We start from the raw sequence: 19,794 nt of genomic DNA on the forward strand, positions 1-19,794 counted from the left end.
GCCAAACCTTTGATACAAATAATAAAAATTATTTGTTTCTAATATTAAATAATATTTGTGGAAACATTATGTAAGTTACAGCCAGTGAACAGTTTAATAAATTGTCTTCAGTATACTGTAGCCACCTGGTGTCATAAGTCATTTATATTGAGTACAGAGTTGATTGAGAATGCAATTATTATTATAATTAAATAATAAACAAAAAATAAATAAAGCAATCACCAGGGATTTTGTATTGGCTACAACTTGCTTAACTCAGCGAGTTAAACATCATTTAAGATTTGCATACTTTAATGAGATAAACTTACCAAACTTTTTTTTAAACATCAAACTGTTTCTAAAGGTGAATACTGATCAACATTATGCTCAGATGTTCATAGATCCTTATGTTTTGTAACAAAGCAGTTTTTATAAAAAAAAATTTCTCTCTCTCTTACACACTGATACTGCAGGTGTAAAACAACCAACAAGCCATGATTTACCACCAACTAACGAGTTTCATACTGAGGCTAATTTATCTCAACCATTGCCTCAAGTAACGACACCATTCATGTCTCCACCGCAAATTGGTTCACCTGATCCTGTACACGACTTGCCCCAGGAGCTCCTGGATGCTGGATGGAGACGTTTCTGGAGTAGAAGAGAAGGACGTCCATACTTCTTCAATAAATTAACAAATGAATCACTGTGGGAAATGCCAAGACTTGGAAATTCAACTCAAGTGAGTAAGATATTTTAGTATGAGCACTGTAAACATTTGTAGAGTCAAGCATTCTTTGTCTTAATGTGATAAAAACATAAGCTCTCATATAAACGTATGTAAGGTCCTTTCAGCTATGAAAGGTGGAAATAAACTGAAGTTCAGTAAAGAGTAAACAAACTGTATTTTATATCCAAATTGGAAACTTCACAAATAATCAGTGGTGTGCAGCTAAGTTGTGCACTGCATTACCAATCAGAAAATTAAAAATATTGCAATGACGTTATAAACAGAAATGTGCCAGTTATATTTATTACTTTATCGTATGTTTGTTGTGTTTCTTTACATTGCAGCAGTATTCTCATCTCATTCTGTGATAGCTCAGCTTGTCTAACCTTTCACTACATTATCCTGTTTTATGGAGTGGTGTTGCTACCACCTGTTAATAAAACCATGCTGCATTTAAATAGCATGCACAAAAGTTCACTAACAGCATTAAGGTTGCATGATTAATTTTATGATTTGTTATTTGTTTATCATCTATGAATAGGGTGAGTAAACCTTTTCTCTGGACTTTTTTTTTTTTGAATTCTAGAGGTATATAAGACATTAACTTTACCAACACTGTCTAGGTCCATCGGACCAACACTATATAAGACATTAACTTTACCAACACTGTCTAGGTTCATCGGACCAACACTATATAAGACATTAACTTTACCAACACTGTCTAGGTTCATCGGACCAACACTATATAAGACATTAACTTTACCAACACTGTCTAGGTTCATCGGACCAACACTATATAAGACATTAACTTTACCAACACTGTCTAGGTTCATCGGACCAACACTATATAAGACATTAACTTTACCAACACTGTCTAGGTTCATCGGACCAACACTATATAAGACATTAACTTTACCAACACTGTCTAGGTTCATCGGACCAACACTTAACCATTTGTACTCTTTACTGTTTACATTCTAGTAAATTCTAATACATTAAATGTATCTTCACAATGTTTGGTAGACTTTAAGTAAACACTACAAGGATTTTACACACGAAACATAAAATTTTTTTATGAAGATTTTTTATTAACATTTGTTCATGAAATTGTCAATTATTTCTAACTTGTGCGAAACAAGGTGATTTTCATTCCGATATTAAAAATAACTTTCTTTGTCTCAAGAATCTTATATTTCACTTGTATAACCTCAAGAACTTCTTAATCACAAGGTTTCGAAGTATGTACCCTGGGAGTTTCAACTGTTAAACATATTCCATAAATTTTCTGTGTTTGTTTTACTTTCAACACCTAAAGTTAAAACCACTGTAAGTAAAGCTGACATCATGAACTGTCTCAACACGTTTTAGCCCATCATTGCACGTGGTAACTGTAACACAACATCTTCAAGAGCAATAACACATGCAAAACAAAAGAGTGTCATTCATACATGTCCTTTCTCCAAGAATTCAATATTGGAGTAAGTGGCTTATATTTCCTACAACTTTTACAAAATAAACTTCCAAAGGTAATACATTTGCAACTATAATGTGTGAAAACATTTATTATATGGTTCAAAGTTGCACTAGTCCAATAAATATTGTAGATTTTGAGCCTTATTGATATATTTACGTTGCAGGTGTTTCAGTTCTAATGTTCATCTGTTTGATATCTGTTAAATTTTGCAGCGTATGTGTGTGAAGGTGTTATTTGGATACACACTTATAATATTTACTACTCTCTTGTTTTAAAGTTATCAAGTTTCAAATGTGGTTTTAATTTTATTACCTTAGTTTAGGCAATTAGAATAACACAAATGTTATAGGCCTAGCTACTTATTGGCCTACAAAAGTGTACTCTCTCGGCTACTGTACGTTACATATGTGCATAAATATAGATATTATTCTTCACTCGTAAATCTTTAAATATTAGTTATTTCTTAAAACATAGAAAGTAAATCAGAAATGCATAGAAAAACATTGATTTTTGTGTTTGTACTTGTGTTATGAAATTCTGCACTGGGGAATATGTACTGTACAACAAGCCTTGCCTCAACTTGTAGGTGGGGTGTGAAGAGATAAACATTTTTGTGGGCCTCAAGTATTGACTTTTGAAAAATAAAAGAAATTGTCAAATTACTGTATTAGTATCCTTAAAATCTCTAATTTACTAGGGTCACTAAATAAAGTATAAGTGGGTTGAAAAACATTCCATTCCTATTCAGAGAAACGACTTATTGATCGCACATCTACAGTTTCAGCAAAATTCTTTTTGTTTTCAAGTCACTTATAAACAACTATCAGAATTATGTAGAAGGGAAAATCCTCTTTTTATTGGTTATAAACTTGAGCTACTTAATTGTAGGTGGTACTAGTTAATCCCTTTCCAATGATTGGTATGGAGGGTGGGGCCACTATAGTAATTTGCTAAATATATTGATATCTCAGCAAATCATAGGGGTGAGAGGTTCTTATTTTATATTTAGCTTGTATATATTTCAACTTTGAGTTTCTAATTCATTAGATACTTGTACATGTTGTATGGTAGGTGTAATAAAATAGAAACTGAGCAATAAGACGACACAAAATTGGGAAATTGAAATGTATAATTTTAAATTATAAACTATGTTTTGATGGCAGTCTCTTTGGTGTAGGTACTAAAATTGTTATTTAATACAAAGTTTTCAAAAGTAATGCTCCAAATATCATGAGAAGTCCACTTTACACACTGAATATGAATGCATGAAATTATGAATTCTGTTATGTTGTTTAACAACTGGTTCAAACAGAAATGGTAATTTTTCTACATCAAATGAGTTACTTGTGTTTAATTTTTATTCAGTTTGATCCAGTTACTGATCCACTGGGGATTCAAATTCAGACCCCAACAACACCCCAAACTCCAGTATTCCCACCAAACCAAGCTCTCCCAGTTCTTCAGAAAGTAGGAGAAAAGCGTCGTGCATCAGTAGTGGATGATGTAACTGTCCCAAGCAAAAGGTTTATTTTAATGTGAGTATCACTAAACCAAATTTAAATGTCTACGTGATTAACCCTTTCTATAGGACTTGGTCATTTTGACCAAGTTTGCAACCACTGTATTGCCATGAAACCATATGTAAATGAAGTAATAATCTACAACTGTTAACTTTGTTAATTAGTTTGTGGTGGTGATTTATTGAGTCACTTTATGAATGTTAAGAAAGAACAGTTAGTTTTATTTTAGCTGAGTAGGGTTGAGATCGATGTTTAACTAGCCTTGTGTTATGTTATTTCTGTTGTGTAATGTGCCCATCATAAAAACCATTCATTATTCAAATAATGTGTCGCTTTAAACACTTTTTTGAAGTGGCCCATGGGATCTAGAAGTTTCCACTAATGTAATCTCATGGGAAAGGACACCCTCTCTCCTTCCACCCCCTCATCCAGAAGTCGAGCAGTTCAGATCATCTTTGGTTGCAAAACTCCGTCAGCAGTATCAAGAGATGTGTCATTCTCGAGAAGGTAAGAGTTAACAACTTCTACATATATATCTTTCCATACACCAACAGTTGTAAAGGCAAGATTTGTGAGTTTGTAATCACGAAATAGTAGCTTATTTTCTGGCAAGTACCTGCATTCATTGTTAATTTCATCATATTTTTTATATGAATTAACATGAATTAAATCAGTATTTTTAATACAAAGGATCTGACACATTTTGTCAGTCCTAGTTTGCCTTGTTAAATGCCCAAAGACAACCAGGGTCTGCCGAAACATGACAGGTATTTATATTAAAAACGGTGTTCCAATTCATTCTATAAAATGTTGCTTATGTACTTTACATTTGGGAATGAAGATGCATATATTAAACACATCAGTAGTAATCTTTTCTCTTTTGTTTGTAATTTGACTTCAATACCATAACAGTTAATCTTTGTGTTTTCTGTGTGTGGTATCCATGCATACTTTGTATTATGTATTCTGAAGAAAAGAAATGTGTTTTTTAATTAAAAATAACATTACAGCATCATTTCCCTATGTATTGATGTCAAATATTTTATGTGAAAAGTGTGATATTAGGGTATAATTTTATTTCATGGAATTACAACAAATGTATTTTGGAATAAGAACAAATAATATTTGCCATAACTTCTAAAGAAACAGTGAGGTGTAAAAATAGTTTTTCTTTATTGCTATGCAGCATTATTGTTGGTTTTATAACTTAGCTTTCAAGTATTGAAAAGAGTATTCCTTGACACTGGTTCATGGTTGTTTTCTCACCAGGGTTCTTTAAGTGAGAGTGATAGATATTTGTTATATCCAAGAAAAGGTCTTTACTACATATTCTGAAAAGGAATGCAGGTAGTATCTTTCCCACCTGTGCAGTATGTTGCAACATTTCTCAAGTTTGTTGTTATTAATATCAACATTTATAAAAACCATTCCTTTTACTAATAATCTGAATATGGTTAATAAATATGGTATAAATATCCAGGTATTGATGCACCAAAGGAATCCTTCAACCGGTGGTTGATGGAAAGGAAGGTAATTGACAAGGGTAATGATCCATTACTTCCAAGCAACTGTCAACCCGAAGTTTCCTACACTATGTATCGGGAGATCATGAATGATATTCCCATAAAGCTGGTCCGCCCAAAATTCTCTGGTGATGCCCGTAAACAGTTATCCAAATATGCAGAAGCAGCTAAGAAAATGATTGAGTCACGGTTTGTAGCTTCTTTCATTCTTCCTATCTTTAAGATTTTCTTTAACCACAATCTGAATTAGTGAACAAAGAATCCTTGTTTTAAAGTCAATCAGATAGGACTTTCTAGAGATACAAGTATTATCTTTGTTAGCCCTAGGAGTTCAGTCTGGTCCAATTATTTACTGATCCCATATTTGTGAATCTATACATAATTGTTTACTAAGTATTTCAAGTCTGTTGTACACAAAATATCTGAATTTTTAATGAAGTATTTCTACCAAAGATTTGTCTCTGAATTTCTGGAGCCTTGACTAGGTCAGTCAGAGTGAAAGGTAGTTTCTGTGCTAAGAATGAAAATACTTTTTTTTTTCTTGTGTGACTCTCAGAACATGCTAAATAACAATCAAGTTTGTTTCTTTCTTTGTTAGAATATAAAATTTCATATTTTATTTGCTGTCTTCTTTTACACTAACAGTATCAAAATCACGAATTTAGCATAAAATGTCTAAAGATATATATTTTTTTCATTATGTGGAATGACTGCAGATTGAAACAGATAATTATGTTTATTTGTCCTGTTGGCTCCAGTTTCTAACCTTTTCATGTATGCGTGTTTTTTTAAATTTTATTACTTTGTTACTGATCATTTTGATCCTCTATCTAAAAGGCAGTAAATCACAAGATGTTTCTTGTAAAATTAGGTGTAAATAAACAGTCATGTTAAAGGCATGTGTCAGCTCTACTTTTACTCACTCATTTAGTTGTTTAGATAAAATGTAGATCAAAATTATACATTTTAGAACACCAAAAATTTGTGAGGCACAAGAATAGAACATTTCAAAACTACTGGAATTTAACTGTCTTTCTAACCAAGGTATAAATAGGCTAACAAGTTATGTTGACTGCTCACAACTGAACAGAAACAATTACAGACAATGAAATACAAGGTCAGTTATATGCTATGCTTTTCAGAATGAAATAACTATAGCAGAAATTTTATGGAGGAAAATTATTATGTTTCTTGCTTGTAAATGTGTCCATCATGTAAGACCATGTTCTTTAGGTAAGTGCTTTAAATGCTGTTATAAGGTAGGAGATACTTCACTGATAGGTTTGACAAATTCATTGATATTTCAATAAAATCAAGAAGGTAGGACATGCATGTGTTATATTCTGACTTGTCAGTATCCAATTTGTGTCTAATTAGTCAGACACTGAAACCCTTAATAGAGAAGAAAAATTCTTTGAGAGAGAATTCAGAACGTGAATCCATGATGTGACAGAGAGAAGTGAAAAACTGAGAACTTAATTAGAAGTTCATGTCTTATGCACTTTGACTTATCTAAATGCAAAGGGTTAAAAGAGAAATATGAGCATGAACTTTAGAACAAGTTTTCAACATTCTCTTAGGATTGGGCTTTTGAATGTTTATAATGATAAAAACTGGGTTTTGATACCAGATGGCACATTGTAACTTTGTGCTAAACTACAAATAAAAAATTCAGACTTTCACTTCCTAATCATATTATTTGTATTTTTAATATTTGTAAATACATTGCATAGTTTCATAATTTTCCCAACAAAGTTTTCAAGTACATTACACAGTTTTCTGGGGATCCTAAAACAGTCTTTAAGTACACTGTACAATTTTTTGATGATTCTAAAACAGTTTTTAAGTACATTATACAGTTTCTTCATGATACTAACAAAGGTTTAGTATAGTGTTTTGATATACATAGGAAATAATTTCAGAGTTTTTATTTTTAACTCATATGTTGATTTTTTAATACTTTTTCATGCATTAGTTGTTTTTCTAAGTCTTTCTTTCAAATTGTTCCTAATATGTATGATTCCAGTTACTATACTGACTAGCTTAACTCTTGTGGAATTCTCTCTTAAATGTTTAGTGTTTTCGTGCCTCTATAAACATTTGTCTAATGTATTTAATGGAAACAAGTGGCCCTTTTTATTTGACTAATTTGACCATTTCAGCTTTTGAGAAATGTCGCCAACAGAAAATGTCAAAAGAGCTGATGTTTTTATTTCTTTTTAATAAATCTTTAAATGAAATCTAAGTACTGAACATTTAAAGAACACTAACATTATTCTCTTCTTTAATTACTGGCTTACAGTGTTTTTTTATGCAACTTGTAATTTCTTTGTTTTAGTAATCTCAAGAGGTGACTTCTTTGGCTCTATGACAGTATAAGCTTCTGTATTAACTGCCTGACTTGTTACGTGTATTGTTTTATATATATATATATTTAAATGTGGGAAAACCCAAAATAAACCAGTTGTTCAGAATATTCAAAAACGTTTTAACAAACTGTGCTAAATTACCTTAAACCTTATTTAGTTTCTTTACACTTGTGTACATAGAAATGCCTCATCTGAGAGCAGGAAAATTGTTAAATGGAATGCAGAAGATGCTTTCCAGTGGATCAGGCGGACTCTTAATGCATCATATGATGATTACCTGGTGAGAATGATGAACATCATACGATATATCATTGAATATTTTTCTGGGGACAACTTAATCAACTATGGAAGATTTTGTTCATAATGCTTGTGTTTGTTAAACTTTACATATTGTTATTCATAGCCCTGTTTAGGGTTTGTCTGATTATTATAATATAATAACATTAAAATACAGCAGTAATATGTTTCTTTTTATTTGTATAAAAATTGGAGCTCTTTTATATGAAAAAAACCTAAATTGTATGGAAATTGTGTTTCAAAAACTTGTCTATATTTTTTATATCTTTACCTATCACTAATGTTACCAGTTCCTAGTTTACAAACCTTTTATAAGATTAAGATGTAACTTTACAATGGTTAAACCTAGCTCTTTATGGTCATAGGTATTCTAACATCAAGTTTTACCTTAGGAAAGATTAGCACACTTGAGACAACAATGTCAACCTCACTTAGTGGAAGCTGCTAAATCATCGGTAGAAGGAATTTGTACCAAAATCTACCACATGTCATGTGATTATGTCAAGAAGATCCATGACAAACATTGGTCCATTTTGAACCAGCATGATATAGAAGGTATAGTGTACCATACCAGCTGATTAGTATTTGTGTCATTAAATATTTAAGGTAAAGTGGTTTAAACTGTCCATACTGTAATATATGCTAAATTAATTGTAATATTTTACTATTCTGTTTAAACTATTACCACAACGTATTTAAAATATAAAGGATAACTAGAAGTGTCAGCACCTTATCAATTATATCTGGAAGGTGTAAAGCTCTTGAAATTACCAGAGAACCACAGGGCCACATTTACAGGGCCTCTATAATGCAAATTGAATGCTTAGGCCACTGAGGAGTTAGATAAAAAGTTTTATTTTTATGCAAATCTTGGATGCAAAGAGGATTCACTTGGTGTCACTTAGTGAGCTTATGGGTCTACTTCCCACATTTACCAGACCGTTGTAATACAGCTTTAATCCTTAAACTACTTTATTGCACATTTTCAGGTTAAAGATTACTGTTGTTATAAACCAAAATTAATTTATTTAATTGAGTTACAAATGGTAATTGTTAGATCTACTTATTTACAAGCTGTAATGTAAGTCAAAGCTGAATTTGGAGTGCGTTTTCAGAGAACCCTTGTAAAAGTGTTGTGAACTGAGTTTCCTAAAGGGTCAGGTGAAAAATTTTAGCTTTGTACAAATCTCAGAGCTGAGATTAGCACACTTAGAAGTTGGTGAGTTTAGGAGGTGTTGGGTGATGTAGACACTGAAGCTTATTTATGAAGATGATTCTGGTCAAACTGGGGAGAAAGTGACAATTCATTCAGGGATGATAGGAGCACTCTAAACTTAGATGGTTCATTTATGGATGATTGGATCACCCCAAGCTCAGATGATTTATTCAGGAATAGTAGGGACTCTCCAAACTCATTTTGGATCATTCAGGAATGGTAGAGACTCACCAAGCTCAATTTGGTTCATTCAGGAATGGTAGGGACTCTCCAAGCTCATTTTGGTTCATTCAGGAATGGTAGGGACTCTCCAAGCTCATTTTGGTTCATTCAGGAATGGTAGAGACTCTCCAAGCTCATTTTGGTTCATTCAGGAATGGTAAAGACTCCCCAAGCTTATTTTGGTTCATTCAGGTATGGTAGGGATGGTATATTCAGGAGTGATAGGGGCACCATAGTGTGGAGCTCTCTGGCTGGATTAAAGGGGAGGTCAACCTTTAAAATCACCCTCAGTGTTTTTGTGAAATGATTCTCTTGTTCTCAAGTATTTTATTTAAAAATAGGTCTTAGTAAGCAGTAGATGTAATTCAGTCATTTTGAGTTATATGTTAATTTCTTAATATCTGTAGTTCACATTGGAGTATAAAGACATTTTAATACCAGAAGAATGTCTAGTAAATGAAAATAACAAATTTAGACTTGTAAGGATGTTTATTCTAATATTAAAATATTAATTTTTCATTGTTTTACAACCAAATGCAAATTACCAATCCATAAATAAGCATTTGAATGGTTAACTGCTAGAAGATTGATCACAGTTTATCTGTATTGACCCCTCAATGTGGATTTTTGTATGTAGTGAGGGGACCTCCCAGGAAAGTTCCTTCTTTCTGGTTAACTCCTCTGGGATATAAATATCCACCCACATGTTTGCTGTGCGTGGTGGCTCGTGAAGGGGAGGAGAGGATCCTGGTGGTTGAGGGGTCCAACCCTAACACACCACTTTGGCCTTGAATTCCTGAAGACGGGCAGCCTTTGGGTGGCTCTCCTTGGCTCAGTCGGCTGGTCCACTTGGGCTAGAGTCAACCGAGAACCAGTGTTGGAAGTTCTCATTGGGTGTTGTGGACATTGTGTCTGATGCTGGTGTTTGAGTATAGTTGTCACGAAATCCTGGCATAGCTGCAGTGTCCTTGCATGACATTGTAGTGCGTCCCCTCATAGGGCTCCATGGTGGGTGGGGTCAGTGGGTACTGAAATTTTTCTTTTCTCCTATGAATCCTCCTACAAAAAATTTAAATAAAATAGTGAAAAAACAGTCAGTAGGTAAATGACCATGTATTGAAGACTCTGAAGGGTTCGAAATTTTCTATTTAAAGCCACACATTTCTGTTAAAAAATCAAGTTTAACCGGCACTTTCCCAACTATCACCGGACATCGTGACCAGTGGTCATATTCCTAACATATCGGACACAAATACATCGTCCCCTCAAAAATAAGTGAGACAAAAGCTGTGTATGCACAGCCCAAAGATTTTGCTTGAAAGTATATTCTATAATGAGTGGAAAATAACTTGCAAAATTTAAGATTTAATTTAAGACAAAAAATAAAGCAAATTTTAAAAAATGGTCATGAACGCTCACAAAATGCACTTTTTAGGTCACCTTATCCGTGCCATCCTGGATAGTCACGTGACTGCCAAACATTCACGACGATCTGACCATGGTGTCTGATAGTAAAAATACGGGAAAGTCTCACAGTCTATTCCAGTTTGGCTTCACGAGCAAGACTAATGAATCAGAAGACAATACTATGGAACCCCAAGTGAAAAAACCCAAGCTTGTTGACCCAAGCCCAAGTGTTAAAGCAAAAACTGTTACTGCTAGTACTGGTGCTAAGCCTACTCGTCATTTCCAGGATGAATGGAATAGAGGCAAACTATGTCTGGAGTGTAATAATGCTACCGTACTGATGTTTTGCTCAATTTGTCAGGAATATGACCAAATTAGTGGAAGGCAGAACACCACCTTCATAACAGGATCTTCCAACCTGAGAGCAAATGCTGTTAAGGAGCATGAAAACAGTTGTGCCCACAGTCTAAGTTGTCAAGCTAAGACAGCAAAAGAAACAACTAATTTAACTCCCATGATGAAAGAATTGAGCAAACTTAATCAGACTGAGAAAGATCGTTTGCTTGTGCTGTTCAGGGCTGCCCTTTATATGGCTTTGATTGCCAAACCATTCAGTGAGTTTCAAGAGCTTCTGTTGCTGCAGGAGCACAACTTTGGTATAAACTTAACAGAACATTATGCCAATGACAAACAAGCAGTTATCTTTACGAAGTAACAATTACAATTAATGTCAGATCTCGTCTGCACACCTCGTTGTTCTTTGGCATTATGACTAACGGCTCAACAGACACTGCCAACATTGAGCAGGAGATAGTCTGTGTAAGATACTTGGACAGTGACTGTTACCCAGTAACCCACTTCTTGTGTCTGCAGTCAGTTGAGAAGGCTTATTCTGAACACTTGCTACAGGCACTTAGTTCAGGTAAAGGTTTCTTAATTACCTGGGATGAGAATTTTCTGGATTTATCCTGAATTCCTAATTAAGAAAAATTGAAATGGACAATATTTCATGTACATTTGTGTTTAATTCAGGTTTACATAGTCATTCCATTATTAATATACATTAGTGAAAACTCAAGCACTTTTCAATTGATTTAAACCAAGAAGAACCATGTATTTACCACTGACAGAATTGGAGCTTAACCTAGCACAACTGGTGTAACAGATAATGGAGCAATTGAATTTTCCAAAGTACAAATTTACATTTTGTTTTTTTTTACATAAAGTAACTAATATTGGGTACTAATTTTTTGTACTTGCAGCATTGTCCAAATATGGCAAGTTTCCCGACTGGCTTGATTCAGTTGTATGCCTGACAGCTGATGGGGCAGCTGTCAATTTTGGCACAAATAGAGGACTCATATTTAACAACAGATTGAAGGTCCAAAAAACCTTATTTGATGGGGATCCACTGTGTTAGTCACAGGTTGGAACTTGCAATTAAGAAGGCCATAAAGGACATCCCTTACCTTGATAGTATCCAAACCTTTTTAGAAAACCTATTGAAGTTTTATGACAATTCGCCAAAGAACTGGGCTGGCCTCAAAGAAGCTGGTAAAGCGAACAACATTGTTGTTAGAAAGCCAACAAAAGGGACAGGATCCCGGTGGTTGTGCTACAAAGAGTGCGCTCTGGAGTCAGTTTATCATAACTGACCAGCTTTAATGGTGCATTTGTATCAAGTAAAGCTGCATGACAAAGGAAACATGGACAGAAAGCTGCAGGATTATGCAGTACTTTGACAAGCCTTAAATTCATCCTTTACATGGACATACTCTTGGCAGTTCTGCCTGTTTTGACATCTCTTAGTCTCAAAATGGAAGACAATTTTGCTACTGTGAACATTGTTTCTGACAAACTCGCTGTTTGCAAAGAGAAGCTGGGCAATCTGAATCATGTTGAGAGATCCCAGAAAATTGTTAGAGCTCACAACATGTGAACAAACTGGCAAGTGGTTACATAGAGGACAGGTGATTGCTATTAGTGGTCAGACAAGGGCCAGAGGCTCAAAACGTGCCACAAAAGAGACAGTTGCTCAATCTGTGGCTGAAGAAACTGCCATCTTCATAGGTAAAATTGTCACATATCTGAATGAGAGATTTGAAGAATTTGATAAGGATTTTATTGGTACCTTTCAAATATTTGAACCAAACAACTGGCCATAATGAGCTCCAGACACTATTGGACCACTTTGGTACTCTGCTAGAAGCTAAGGGTTTCAACATTGCATTTGATATTTGCCAAGCTGACTTACACGAGACACTGCTCAAAGCCACAAGATTTGCCAAATCAGATGAGTCCGTGGCTAGTAGTGCAAGTTGATTGTGGGCCCACATGTTAAGTCAAATTACTGTTGAGAATGGTAAACTTTTCCCTGGATCAACACTGTTGGCCTTGGTATACCTCATGCAGGTGATTTCCGTGTCATCTGCTGAACCAGAATGTGGATTTTTCCAGATGGCAGTTATTAAGGATAACTGGCAGTCTAAACTAATAAAAGATTTTCTTAATGACTTGATGACAATAAAATTAGCCAAGAATAAGACCTGTGATCTTGCAAGCACAGAAGTACTGTGTAAGTCTGTAGAATCCTGGTGGAAGGACAGTGAAAAAAAACCAGACAATTTGTCAGTCCACATGGAACTCAGACACATAGAGACAATAAAGATACTGAGTGGTGTCGAGAAAATCCACTTGTAGAGAAATATATGTGTAAAAACGGCTCGTTTGGGTTGAGAAAATATTTTACGATGAGTCTACATCAGCTGATGTCTTAGTGCTAGATGACTAAATCTACCAGTTTGATTGATGTGTCATTTTTAATGGATACAAGGTGGCTTGTTGCCACTTGCTTCGAAATAATGTTTCAGTTCCATAAATAAAATTATTCTGTTTTATATAATAATTGTCTCTACTTGATTTCTTGTTTTAGGTAATGTCCAGTGACAATTTTGAGGTGTCCTGCTAAAATTTTAAATGTCCAGCAGGACGTGTCCTGCCGAAAATGTAGAACACGTACCTCATTTTCTTATATTACATTCTCTTTCTGAAAAACCTTTAGGGCAAATGTCTCCCGTTTTTATCAGGAAGGTACTAGAGGGACTTGCTGGCCCTCCAAAGTCAATAAAGAAGCTTTGATCTGGTGACATATTGGTGGAAACATCCACATCCTAACACAGTGAACTCCTCTTGAATTCAAAGGCAATTGGGATGTATCTATTGAGGTTATCTTTCATGCCACCTTGAATTCATCACGAGGAGTTATTGTTGAGAGGGAGTTGAAGAATGTCCCCGAGTCAGAGATTCTCGCTGGTTTCTCCACTCAAGGAGTTTCTGCAGTGATGCACATCTCCACTTGCAAAGATGGAGTTACAATGCCGACAGATATCCTCGTTTTGACATTTACATCACCACGTGCACCTGCCACCATCAAGGCAGGTTATCTAAATTGCAGGGTATAGCCGTACATTCCAAACTCTCTCCAATGTTTCCAATGTCAGAGGTTTGGCCACTCAAAGATGTCATGTCGTGGTTCCCTGACATGTGCTCGTTGTGGTGGCAAGGACCACGATGCCTATGAGTGTCACACAGACCCACATTGTGTCAACTGCAATGGTTTTCATTCTTTTTACTTTCGTTCTTGCCCAAAATGGTTGGAAGAAAAAGAGGTGCAGTGTTTGAAAACAACTCGTAATATTAGTTATCCTGAGGCTCGGAAATTTCTGTCCGCCACTTCATCTCGGACATGTGCTGCTGCACTTCGTTCCACAACTACAGTGGGAGTGCAGACAGTTCTCTCTGTGCCTCCAAGAGAATTGTTTTCAAAACAAATGAAAAGCCTTTTGACCTCCATGGTTAAAAAGGTTGATGAATTGACTTCTACACCCATCTCTGTTCCTCCCATACATTCCAACAAACCCCAAGATCCACATCCTTTGGTTTTAAATACAATCATTTCTTTAGATACATCTTTTTCTCCCACCACAAGATGCAAAACAATCATTCGTTCACATCCTCAGTCACTGGAATCCCCTTCCAACAACAAAGTTCTGCCCAATTGACCCAGGGCAGGATCCATGGAAGTCGATAGACCTCCTCCGAATAAGGACAGTAAGGAAAAAAGATTTGGTCGTAAACAGAAGGGTTCTCCAGCCACTTCGCCTACCCGTCATTAAAAATAGCCACCTTGATACAATGGAACTGTCGAGGTTTACATTCTAATCTGGATGACATCAAAACACTGATTGCTTCCTACCATCCTGTATGTCTTTCCTTATAAGAAACATTTCTGAAACCTGCCAATACAGTCACCTTTCATCAGTTTTCTCTGTACTGAAATGACAGGTTATGTGATGGATGAGTACATGGAGGGGTGGCACTGTTGGTTGATCAGCATGTCACTCAACACAGTTGCCGTCCCCCTTTCTAATCCTGGGGCCTTTAATGGACGTCTACCCCTCTGGAGAAGTGCTGTTATTTATAAGAAGGGTTGCTCTGTAGAGCATATGCTCTCTGATCACAACCTTTCTCTTTTCAATACTGGTTCTTCCACTTATTTTCATGCACCTAGTCAGTCCTTTACTGCTACTGATCTCTCGGTTTGCTCCCCTTCATTATTTTCCCATTTTTCATGGATGGTTGACAATAATTCACGAGGCAGTGATCATTTTCCTGTACTTTTGAGAGAGACTGGCTGTGGTCGATGCGACCCTACCCGCATGACCCAGTGGAAGCTGGATCAGGCTGACTGGTCCACTTTCACTGCTGTAGCAGAACTTGATCCTACCATTCGTTAGTCAACCATCAGTAGACGACTGTGTGGCAGCAGTAACTGACTGTATTATACAAGCAGCTGCTCAGTGTGTTCCTAAAACCTTGACATGTTTTCTACGATATACTCCTTTGTGGTGGAATCCTGCCTGCCACATAGCACGGAAGGCTCAAAAACAGGCCTGGGATACATTCCATAGATATCCCACACTTTCAAACCGCATCGCTTTCCAATGGGCCCGTGCATATGCTAGGTGGGTAAGACGTCAAAGCCAGAAGGATTCTTGGATTAAGTTCACAACTAGCATATCTTCAACCTCCAGTTCCAAGGTCATTTGGGACAAGTTTCGAAAGGTCAGTGGGCACAACAATTCTGTCCCCCTCTCGATCTTACTCTCTGATGGCCAAGAGATAGCTGATGCCTAGAGCATTGACCATACTCTAGGTGAAAGCTTTTGCCGGGTATCTAGCACTTCTGCTTGCTCCTCCACCTTCTTGGCCATCAAGACTCGGGCAGAGTGTTCATCTCTTTCCTTTCGAACTGACTGTCTCTTTGAATATAATCATCCATTTACACTGGTGGAACTGATAATGGCCCTTCATTGGTCTAGCAGTACATCTGTTGGACCTGATGATGTACACTATGACATGCTGCACTATCTCTCTCCTTCTTCTCTTGATGTTCTTCTAATTGTTTTTAACCGGATCTGGCAGGAGAATGTTTTTCCTAATGACTGGCACCAGGTTATTATCTTACCTTTCTCTAAGCCTGGGAAAGATCCCAAGATTCCTTCAAACTACCGTCCAATTGCTTTGACGAGCTGTCTCTGTAAGACCTCAGAGAGGATGGTTAATGCTCGTCTTGTTTGGTTCCTCGAATGAAACAACCTCCTCTCGTCCACCCAGTGTGGGTTCCGACAACGGCACTCCACCACAGACCACCAAAGTTAACTTGAAACATTGATCAGAGAAGCCTTTCTCAAACAACAACATCTTGTATCAATATTCTTCGACATTGAGAAGGCTTATGACACAACATGGAGGTATGGCATTTTGCAAGACCTCCATATATATGGGTTATGTGGCCATTTACCTATGTTTATTAATTTTTTAATGGACAAGAGATTCCAAGTTCGTGTGGATTCGACACTTTCCCCTTCTTTTCTACAGGAACTTGGGGTCCCTCAGGGCTGTGTTTTGAGTGTCACACTTTTCAGTGTAAAGATTAATGCCATCACTGAACAACCCCTCTCACTTTTGCAAACAGGCTCTATGTCGACAACTTTCCTATCTCGTGTCAGTTGTCGAACATGAGATATATTGAGCGGCAACTACAAACTGCCCTCAGTCATGTACTGAATTGGACCATGGCGAACGGCTTTAATTTCTCTCTCTCTAAAACCGTTTGCATGCACCTTTGCCGCCAACAGGGTATTCACCCTGATCCTGAACTTTGTATCGGTGAAGTTTTCCTGCCAGTGGTCCATAAGTTCTTGGGGCTTATCTTTGACTGTAAGCTGACCTTTATACCACACTTATGCACAAGAGCACTGAACATCCTGGGTGGTTTCTCTACCACCAGTTGGGAAGCAGATTGATGTTCTGTGTTAAAGATGTATCGTGCTTTTATTCGATCAAAACTCGAATATGGATCAATGGTCTGTGGCTCTGCCAGACCCTCAGCCTTAAAGATGCTGGACCCCATTCATCATCAAGGGCTTTGAGTCTTCACTGGGGCTTTCAGCACTTCCCCAGTTCAAAGCTTATACATAGAATCTTTACTATATTCTTCGAAACTTCATTCCTTACCAAAGCATCCCACCTGGGGATGTGTTTTCCTTCTTCAGTGGGCCATATTTTTTCCGAACAGACAATGTGCCATAGCTCCTTTCTGCACCTTTGCCGTTTGCAACTGTTTTTACTATATTCTTCGTTCCTTACCAAAGCATCCCTCCTGGGGATGTGTTTTTCTAAACCAGCCATCTGCCATCACTCCTTTTGGCCTTCACATCTAAACATAATTGGATGAATTGGGTCTGTCCTTGGATAACATTGCAGATCCACTGGTCAGCCCATCCCACCATGGCTTATTACAGTCCCCAAATGTGACCTTTCTTTAAGTCAACTGAGAAAGGCAGATACTCCTGATTGGAAGTACCGTCTTTTATTTACTGAACATCCTTCGAACAATCTTTTCATTTCAATTTATACGGATTGTTCCAAATCAGGTAACTCTGTGGGCTCTGCCATGGTTTGTTGTGGTTTGGTGGTTGCACACAGAATCTCCTCTACAGCTTTTGTGTTCACTGCTGAACTGTATGCCATATCTCTTGCCCTGAATCATATTGAAGCTCATCAGTACTCCAACTGCACTATTTATACTGATTCACTTAGTTCTCTACTGGCCCTGGAATCGCTTCACGTTGGCTCACACCCTATTCTCGTAGATATTCAAAACTGACTGGCCCATTTCTCATTAACATTTACTTCTATCCAGTTTTTCTGGATACCAGGCCACGTTGGTATTTGTGGGAACGAGCTTGCAGACACAGCTGCTAAAATTTATCTGCTCTGGCACTATCACCACTGTGCTTATTGCCTATTCCATACATGGACTATGGTCTTGTATTGAAGGCTCAGCTCCGTTCCAGCTGGCACTCAACTTCGAGTGAGCAACGCAACAACAAGCTTTTCCAAATAAAACCCTATATTGAACTTTGGTCGTCCAGCTTCCGTAAGGTTCAGAAAGAGGAAGTTGTTCTATCTAGACTACGCATTGGTTTTATCTGGAACTGTTGCACCAGTGTGTAGTTTGTGTAACACTTGGGTCACAATAAGCCATATTTTACTTTCTTGCCATCATTACGACTCTCAACGACGGCACTATTTTAAACATGTTCTGTCCCAAGGTTTGTCCGTAACATTAGACAGTGTTATTGGTTACGATGACACTGTCCACCTTGATAAAGTTTTTTAATGGCCATCAATCTTTTTAATGTCATTTAAGTGTTTGATATTTATTCATTACACCTTTTTAATTGTGGTTCCCTTTTAAGAGTCTCAATCTCTCTAGTTCCATTTGAAAATGGCTATAACATTAAATAACTCAACACCAGGACTGGAAAAGCCAACTTCAGGTGACTAATGCTGTTGTTTGAACTACCCGTTAGTCATCCTGGCGAGTTGTTTTTACAGAGTTGCTGCATGTCTTTTAACACTTTTATTACTTTACTTTTTTATACTGGCTATAATGACACATAACATGGAAGAAGGACTGGAAAGGCCAACTTCAAGTGACTGATTGTGGTTCTTGTACTTACCTGTTAGTCTTCCTGGCAGGTTATGATCATTACTATTATGCTACAGAAAGTCCTTTACAACTTTGTAGACTGGATGCCATCATTGGTTTTATGCCATTTATGTTTTTAATTGCTGTTTTGTTTTTACCTTTGTTTCCTTTTATAAATTTTACTACATTTACTTTACTTTTACCTTTTTACTGGACATTTGGCAAATTATTATTACAATTTTGCTGCATGTCTTATAAAACTTTTATTATTTTACCTTTTGATAATGACTGTTATGACACGTAATCCGGAACCAGGACTGGAAAGACCAACTTCAGGTGACTGACGATGGTTCTTGTACTTACCTGTTAGTCTTCCTGGCAGGTTATGATCATTACTATTATGCTAGAGAAAGTTCTTTACAACTTCTCTTACTCTGCTTTCTCTCTTAACATTGTAAACAAGTTTTATGCTTTTTCTGTTTTTCAGTGCTGTTTTGTTTTACCTTCATTTCCTTTTATGTATTTTACTACATTGAATTTATTTTTACCGGACGTTTGATGCAGATAGCCTAGCGGCTTTGTGCCATAAAACACTAAATCAATCAATCAACTTATCTGTATTGAGTGGAAGAAAAAAGGAAGTCTTCATTGATCACCATGGATGCAGAAATTCTTGCACATCATGAATTTTAAGACTCTTGCAGAGTATCATTCAAAGTCGATGTGGATCAGTTTCTCCATTTGCAAGCTGAGGGCTTTAGTTAAAATCCCCCAAAAATCCTTTGTAATGAAGCTGGGCATATCTCCCATCTCCTGGTCTTGTTAGTGAGGTAATAAACAAGTTTGACATAGACCATAATTCATAGGTTTCCATCCAAAATTAATAGCCACTCTCATGTGGCCATTTTCAGTAAACTTTTTTTTTTTTTTTCCTTAGAGATGTTAAATATGTTTTAAGGAGATTTGTGTTCTCACAAAATGGAATATGAAATTTTTAT

At 36.5% G+C, this 19,794-nt stretch overlaps 1 protein-coding gene across 2 annotated transcripts in view; it reads left to right on the forward strand.

Moving 5' to 3' along the window:
- LOC143239561 (mRNA (2'-O-methyladenosine-N(6)-)-methyltransferase-like) overlaps window positions 1-19,794 on the forward strand; it is a 42,489-nt gene that overhangs the window by 3,655 nt on the left and 19,040 nt on the right. For both annotated transcript variants that reach the window (XM_076480747.1, XM_076480748.1), the window contains exons 3-8: window positions 453-721; window positions 3,549-3,718; window positions 4,056-4,210; window positions 5,184-5,415; window positions 7,776-7,875; window positions 8,285-8,447. In XM_076480747.1, coding sequence (XP_076336862.1) covers window positions 453-721; window positions 3,549-3,718; window positions 4,056-4,210; window positions 5,184-5,415; window positions 7,776-7,875; window positions 8,285-8,447 — 1,089 coding nt within the window. The remainder of the gene's footprint in view (window positions 1-452; window positions 722-3,548; window positions 3,719-4,055; window positions 4,211-5,183; window positions 5,416-7,775; window positions 7,876-8,284; window positions 8,448-19,794) is intronic.

This window comes from Tachypleus tridentatus, chromosome 13 (genome assembly GCF_004210375.1).
Source record: "Tachypleus tridentatus isolate NWPU-2018 chromosome 13, ASM421037v1, whole genome shotgun sequence".
In the NCBI taxonomy this organism is placed as follows: domain Eukaryota; kingdom Metazoa; phylum Arthropoda; class Merostomata; order Xiphosura; family Limulidae; genus Tachypleus; species Tachypleus tridentatus.